Here is a 7,834-nt window from a genome sequence, read left to right as displayed (position 1 = left end):
ATGAGCTTCACGGGATCGTGCGCCAAGGCGCACATCTAAATCTAGTAGAACAGAGTTCCCGTGCTGTCAAGGCGCCATAATGGCATAATGGAGACTGGAAATCAACTCAGAGATAAAAGAGGACGACGACTCACTCGTTAGATCAAGCTTAAACAGCACAGAAGATGATTACGACACTTCACTTCAGACTAGATGCTCGCCTTACAGGAAGAGGAACGACTTAACACATTCGACAGTCGACACAGACCCAAATCCACTCATTACAGGAACAGGAACGACTCGACGCATCCACCCAAGCAGCAAACTGAACATCTAGCTTCAGATCAGCCTAGCCAGAGATCTGGATGGACTTCACCTCGGGCTTTTTGGCCTCCTCCTTGGGCACGGTGACGGTGAGCACGCCGTTCTCCATGGACGCCTTGATCTGCTCTGCCTTGGCGTTGTCCGGGAGTCTGAACCGGCGCAGAAACCTGCCGCTGCTGCGCTCCACGCGGTGCCAGGTGTCAGACTTCTCCTCCTGCTCCTTGTTCCGCTCGCCGCTAATCTGCAGCACATTGCCGTCCTCCACCTCCACCTTGACCTCCTCCTTCTTCAGCCCGGGCACGTCCGCCTTGAAAACGTGAGCCTCGGGCGTCTCCTTCCAGTCGATGCGCGCGCCGGCGAAGGCCGCGGTCTCGGAGGAGGTGCGCGGGAACGAAGGGAAGAGGCTGCCCCCGCCGCTGCTGCTGCTGCCGAAGGGGAAGCCATCGAAGGGGTCAAAGAGGTCGAGGGAGAAGGGGTCGAACACGTTGCTGCGGCGGATCATCGACATGGTTGCTCGATTCGGGGGGAAAGGACAGAGCGAAGATTTGTCAACTCAGGGATGCTTTGGATGGGATGTCTACAAGGCTTGTGATTGCTTTTGTTCTGGGCCGTGGTGACGCAGGGAGTCGAGATTTTATACGGCGACGGTGGGAGAGTCTCTGGAGCGTGCTCCTCCGTTCTGGAATGCACTGGAATCTGGAAGAAGTTAATTTTGGAACGTTGGGCCGATGGTTGGGGTGGAATCGGCCCTGGTGCAAACTAGAATCTTCGGGTGCTTTCCCGCCCTTTCTGGGCCTGCTTGGTAGGGTCAAATTCTGGTATCGAAGTCATCTACTGCTAATCTCAAAAAAAGAAGTCATCTACTGCTTTCTCGGACTGGTGGGTGTGCTGAAATGATAGGGTGTGTTTGGTTTGTGTCCAAGATTGCCCCACCAAAATTTTGGCTAGCCAATATTTTGGTTGAGCTATTCCTTGCCCATAAGTTGGTCAACATTGGCTAAAAAATTGAACTAGAGTTGGTAGTGGAACATTGGCAAGCCAAAAAATTGGCAACTATCCAAACAACAACCAATCTTTTGGTCATGACCAAAAAATTGGTAGGGTATGATTTGGTAACAATCCAAACACACCCATATTCTTCAAGTCTTCCTTGAACTTTTCTTTTATGTTCAAGACATCATGAAGAGATTTTTTCAATGAGTTGTCGAATAAGAGAGAAATTGATATCTGTGGGATTCAGAATTTGATATCTAAGAGAGAATTTTTTTTTCCTTCCTACTCCTACTCCAAATTAACACCGGCCGGGGAAGTGGATGGTCGATTGCTCCGGGCGAAAGCCTGACCGCGCGGCGTCCGCGGATGTCGCCGTCCTCCTTGGGGGCGGTCGTGGAGCTCTCCGACATTCGCTCGCCTCGGGTTCACGGCTCCGGGTGAAAGCCTAGATCCCACTTTGCGGGATCGAACGACGACGTTGTTCCATCAACGTTTCCCCTCTTGAGGGCGTCGTCTTGAAGCCGGTGATCCTCTTCGCGTGCCCCGACGGGCTGGACACACATGGCATCTGGGTTGGCTGAAGGTCAATCAGAGATGCGGGTGTTCCGGGTGGAGGCTTGTGAGGCAACGACGATGGTGGTGGCCAAGGTCTGGTTGCGGCAAGGTCATGTTAGTCGGCTCCGTTCCGGCGTGTCCGGATGTCTTCGTGCTGGTCTCCTCTTGCTGTGAAGTCGAAGCAGCCCTTGGGCGGTGTACGATGACCTTCGAGGGGCGGTCCGGTGAAGGTCCTATTCGACACTTGTCTTGCTCATCTCCTCTCCGGGGCTCGTCTTCAGAATCGGAGCTGCCGGTCTGTTGTCGAAGGACCATCTGTTTGGCATAGGCCAACTTGAGCTTCTTGTATAGCTTTTGTTGGTAGCCAGGATGGCTAGGTGTGTCCCTTGCGAGAGTGTGGGTGGTTGTGGGTGTGTCTTGGCACTGTTGTGTTGTTGTTTGTTTTCGCCAGGTTTTCTCCTAAAAACCGGGCACCTTCTGCTTAATGAATGAATGAGGAAAAACTTTTGCCTCCGTTTAAAAAAAATGAACACCGGCCCGTCTTCCGATGGAAAAACGTGGCACCCTTTCGTTTTAGGGTTAGGTTTTCTCCTGCGGCGATCCCGTAGGAGTCCACCAAAAACTGCCGCCGGCGTGGAGCTCCTCTCCTCATTGGTGACGAGTTCGGGAACGAAGGAATAGTAAGGGCTGCGCGGCTGCGTGTCCTCCTTCCGTGTCATGGCGACGAGCGAAACAACGATGGCTGCGGATGGAAAAGCAGCGGCGGCGCCAACTGGACTGGATGAGGCCGGAGGGCCTGAATCAGTAGAGAAAATTGATGACCTACTACAACGTCTGGAAATCACAGAGGAGGAAGGAGAGGCTATTGATCTCTCGGTATCTGATCGTCTTCGAGCCCCCAACTTCCGTTCTTGATTAATACAATACGTCGGAAAACAACTTTATGTGCATTTGAACTATAATATGTTATGTGTGGTTGTTGAACTACGTCATGATATTTTAGATCATTTGGTTGATGATTTATGTGAGTATTTGATCTAGTTGAATGCATAGTGTGTCAAAGTTGTTTTCCGCCGCATGTGTGCTGTATTTTGGAGCGCCGATGGAGGACTTTTTATGCACCCGTGCTCGCGCTGTATTTTAGTGTCTCCGGTGAAGGTAAACATCTCGCAACGCGTGATATACTTTTGCAGCGCAGACGTAGCAATTTTTACATGACCGAAATATGGCGCACCTGTTCAATATCTAGCTAGGAGATAACTCACGCGGCGGGGCCTATATTGCTCTTGTTGTTAGGCAAGATATGTGCTGCCTTCGCATGCTATATATAGCCATCGATCATTGTCGATGAAAGTGGGCAATTGTTACATCGCCTATCTCTATCTCAAACTTCCATGGCTCTAGCTCTAACAAGGATGAGCAGGAGTCGTGGCCGCCATTGGAGCTTTGGGGCCATGGAGAAAGATGTGTGCCCGTGCGAAGCTGCTTGCTGTGGCCTCAAGGGAAGATAGAATGGATAGTGCGCAGCAGGGTTCGAGCATCTGGTAGGGAAACGATAGTGTACATGTGTGACACAAGTATTTCTATTTTATTTTATTTTGGCTCTTATACTGATCATCACAATATTCTCACCACAAAGTGCAATCGTTTTAGCATGTTAAGAATTTCATCAGTTCTGAAATTGGAACTTTAGTTCAGAAATAAGAACTCGGTGTAAATTCAGTAGTATAAATATCTGGCCAGATTTCAGTACACGTTTCGATAGCGGAAGAATATCTGAACTCGCTGCCATCTAGCTCATTCCACAGAGCGGATTCGCGCATTGTATCAGCAATTTGATGGTGGAGCTCTAAACATTGGCTGCAACAATAGAACAGAGCTCCCGTGCTGTCCGCCGATGATAGTTTGCTTCTTTTCAGAGCTGAAAAGCAACAAACTCTGAAGGTAAAGTCTATCCTAGAGAGATACCAAATGGCTACGGGACAGTTATTAAACCCAGACAAATGCTCATTGCTGCTAGGGAATAAATGTACAGAGGAAGTGGGGAAGCAAACGATGGAGCTTCTAAACATTCAGAATGCAAGCTTCGAAGAAAAATATCTTGGTCTGCCAATACCGGATGGAAGGATGAAAGATGGAAAGTTCGTTCCAGTCAAGGACAAATATAAAAAGAAGATGTCCGACTGGTGTGAGAAATACCTCTCAGGAGCTGCTAAGGAGGTACAAATTAAATCAGTCATGCAAGCGATCTCCACCTATCCAATGAGTGTGTTTAAATTCTCTAGTGGACTATGTGAGGACCTTATGCAACTAATCAGACAGTTTTGGTGGGGTGATGAGAATAACCGGAGACATATACATTGGACAAGCTGGGACAATCTGACCAAAAGCAAAATGCAGGGAGGAATGGGTTTCAGAGACCTGAAATTGTTCAACCAAGCATTACTAGCGCGACAAGCGTGGCGGCTGATCGCTTTTCCAGACAGCTTATGTGCAAGGTTAATGAAAGCTAAATATTATCCGGCTGGGGAACTAACTGATACAGCTTTTATTAAAAACCCATCACCGGGATGGCAAGGAATCTCACATGGACTTGACCTTCTGAAGAAAGGATTAGTGTGGAGAATTGGCAATGGAGAAAAGGTGAGAATATGGCGTGACAGTTGGATACCCAGGGAACTTCAAAATTACAGGGAACTTGACTAATTCTAGGCTGAGAAGGGTCAAAGATTTAATTGACCATGATCATATGGAATGGAAAGAAAGAGTTGTTAAGGAAATTTTCATGCCTCATGATGCTGCTGAAGTCCTAAAAATAAGATTACCCAAGGAAAAGTGCAAGGATTTTGTGTCCTGGCAACTTTACTGTCCGAAATGCATACAAGCTAGCTCTGAATGAAAAATTGGGTGTAGATACAAATAGCAGCAACAATAATCATGGAGACCGATCCCTGTGGAATACAATCTGGAAAGCGAATGTTCCACCAAAGATTAGAGTCTTCACATGGAAATTAGCTACAGATTCGCTGGCAGTCCAAGTGAACCGTAGCAGAAGACTACCCAACATGACCCCAACCTGCAACATTTGTGGAATGGCTCATGAAAATGGATATCATGCAGTTATGGAGTGTACAAGAGCACGCGCTCTGCGACAAGAATTGAGAAAAGAATGGAAAGATCTCCCCCCAGATCACAAGTTGAGATACACTGGTAAGGATTGGGTGCTTGTCCTACTTGATAGCCTGAATGATGAGATGCGATCAAAGATTATGTTCCTATGGTGGCGGGCTTGGCACCTTCGAAATAATTGCATTTTTGGTAAAGGGGATGCAAGTGTGTCGCATTCGGCACGATTTGTGAAAAATTACTATGAGTCTTTGAAGTTAATCAAGGCGGGCCTGGCGGATAGTGATAGGAAGGGAAAGAAGCCTGTGGAAAATGTGATGCACATTGCTGAACCAAAAGTAGTACCAAACCAGGAGGTAAGATGGGAGAAACCAGATGATCAATGGATCAAGGTAAATGTTGATGCTAGTTTCAGTGCTGAATTCAGAACGGGATCTTGGGGGGCAGTTGTTCGAGACAACCAAGGAAAAACAATTGCATCGGCATGGGGGAAAATTGAGTACTGTCAGTCAGCCCAAATGGGTGAGGCAATATCCTGCTATGAGGGGCTGAAGCTGGCTTTATCTGTTCCGTGCAAAAACGTGATGGTCGAAACAGACTGTGTGTCTCTGTTGAAGGTGTTCGACCCAGGTGGAGGTGATCGGTCTCCTTCCAGTATCATTGGTCAAGACTTCCATCGTCTGATCCCTATGGGAACGGTGATCAAGCTAAAGCACACGAATAGAAAGGCAAATCGCCTAGCTCATGAGATTGCAAGGTTTGCTTGTAAGGAGTTGTGTAGTGGGGTTATGCAAGGTCAAGTTCCAGCTTGTGTGTCGGAACTAGCTAGGCAAGAATGTATGAACAATGTTATGCCAAATTAATGCACAATCCTTTTTCAAAAAAAAAAAAGAGTTCCCGTGCTGTCAAGGCGCCATAATGGCATAATGGAGACTGGGAATCAACTCAGAGATAAGAGGACGACGACTCACTCATTAGATCAAGCTTAACCAGCACAGAGGATGATAACAAGATACTACAGACTGGAAGCTCGCCTTACATGACTAAGTCGGACACATACGCAGAAAATAGCAACAGGTTACGACTCAAACACATTCGAGCGCAGACCCAAATCTACACTTATTACAGTCTCTGATCAAAAGCATCCATCCAAGCAACCTCTAATGCTTCAAAGCAGCCTAGCCGGAGATCTGGATAGACTTGACCTCGGACTTCTTGGCCTCCTCCTTGGGCACGGTGACGGTGAGCACGCCGTTCTCCATGGACGCCTTGATCTGCTCAGCCCTGGCATTCTCAGGCAGCCTGAACCGGCGCAGGAATCTGCCGCTGCTGCGCTCCACGCGGTGCCAGGTGTCGGACTTCTCCTCCTGCTCCTTGTTCCGCTCGCCGCTGATCTGGAGCACGTTGCCGTCCTCCACCTCCACCATCACCTCCTCCTTCTTCAGCCCAGGCACGTCCGCCTTGAACACGTGCGCCTCGGGCGTCTCCTTCCAGTCGATGCGCGCGCCAGCGAAGGCCGCGGTCTCGGAGGAGGTGCGCGGGAACGAGGGGAAGAGGCTGCCCCCGCCGCTGCTGCTGCCGGAGCCGAAGGGGAAGCCGTCGAAGGGGTCGAGGGAGAAGGGGTCGAACACATTGCTGCGGCGAATCAGCGACATGGTTGCTCGACTCGGGGGGAAAGGACTGAGAGAGATTGGGAAAGCTCTGTCAATTCAGGGATGCTTCCGATGTGTGTGGTCACAAGGCGCTTGCGATTGCTTCGGTCTGGGCCGTGGAGGCGGGGAGAGGCAAGAATTTATACGCGACGGTGAGCGCCGGTGGGACGAAGGTCTGGAGCCGGCTCGTCTGTTCTGGAATGCACTGGAATCTGCAAAGAGCAAGTTTTGGAACCGTTCTGCTCAATGGCTGGGCTGGAATCGGGCCTGCTGGTGCAAACGAGTATTTTCTGTTGCTTTCTCTCTCTTTCTAGGACTGCTGGGTCGGGCCAAATTCTGTTATTAAAGTCATCTGGTGCTTTCTAGGCCTAGTGGGTGTGGTCATCTAGTGCTTTCTTGAAGTCTTCCTTGATTTTCCCTTTTTGCCATTTTTATTAGAGAACACGACACTTTAGAGCATCTCCACCGGCGCGGGACCCATAGCAGACCGATAACAATTTGGGGCCGGCGTGGTTTTCGGTGCGCTCCAAACGGCGCTGGCTAGTTTTTGAGCCCAATAAAATCGCAGGCATCCCCGTGCCGGTCCCTTCGCGTAGGGCGCGAATCGGGCGCGTCGGCGCCTCGCGGCACGCCAGAAAATGACCGTGGGCTCCGCCTAGCAGCCAGACACACCGATTTCTCACCTCCTACCCACGCCCGCGACGACTCCCACCCCTCTAGATCGACGTCGTCGTCGTCGCGCCCCCTACTTGCAATAGACACCACCGACTGTCTAGGAACTGCCTTCCATCGACACGGCCGCCACCCCCTCGACTGGCGGCCGCTGTTTCGCCCGGAACAGAGCTTTCCGCCACCGCAGCACAACCGCCCCGCCCGCAAGGTGTTCGTCCGATTGCTGCGATGGACAGCGATGACGAGATGATGGAAACGGAGGAGCAGAACGCTGAGGCTGTCCGGCAGCAACAGCAGCAGCTGATTCTGACGAGCATGCTGCACGTTCGCCAGCCTTTCTTCGCCGTGCCTCATCGCGGCGGCTCAAAGCCAGGAAAGAGGAGGAACATCAACCTACATCGTCAAGCCAGCGCAATGCTGCTTGACGCCGACTACTTCAACAAAGACGCGACTATTCGCCGAAGGATGAACAAGGAGCTGTTCTTGAAGATTGTCTACGGCGTTAAGGAGTACGACAACTACTTCTTTGCCAA

At 50.2% G+C, this 7,834-nt stretch overlaps 2 protein-coding genes across 2 annotated transcripts; both read right to left on the bottom strand.

Annotated features, from left to right (window-relative positions):
* Window positions 1-209: 209 nt before the first annotated feature.
* Window positions 210-811, bottom strand: LOC124681453 (17.9 kDa class I heat shock protein). The gene has a single exon (XM_047216370.1). The coding sequence runs from the start codon at window positions 809-811 to the stop codon at window positions 329-331; it is 483 nt and encodes a 160-aa protein (XP_047072326.1). The 3' UTR covers window positions 210-328.
* Window positions 812-6,155: 5,344 nt separating this feature from the next.
* Window positions 6,156-6,632, bottom strand: LOC124681454 (17.9 kDa class I heat shock protein-like). The gene has a single exon (XM_047216371.1). It carries the CDS (start codon window positions 6,630-6,632, stop codon window positions 6,156-6,158), a length of 477 nt encoding a protein of 158 aa, XP_047072327.1.
* Window positions 6,633-7,834: the final 1,202 nt, after the last annotated feature.

The sequence above is a fragment of the Lolium rigidum genome, unplaced genomic scaffold, assembly GCF_022539505.1.
Source record: "Lolium rigidum isolate FL_2022 unplaced genomic scaffold, APGP_CSIRO_Lrig_0.1 contig_4294_1, whole genome shotgun sequence".
Lineage (NCBI taxonomy): Eukaryota > Viridiplantae > Streptophyta > Magnoliopsida > Poales > Poaceae > Lolium > Lolium rigidum.
Note: the sequence above shows the minus strand (reverse complement) of the source record. Positions and strands in the feature narration are given on the sequence as shown.

Excerpts from the sequence above, each read along its gene's own strand:
- LOC124681454 (XM_047216371.1), bottom strand. The coding sequence starts at position 6,632 with ATGTCGCTGATTCGCCGCAGCAATGTGTTCGACCCCTTCTCCCTCGAC.
- LOC124681453 (XM_047216370.1), bottom strand. The coding sequence starts at position 811 with ATGTCGATGATCCGCCGCAGCAACGTGTTCGACCCCTTCTCCCTCGAC.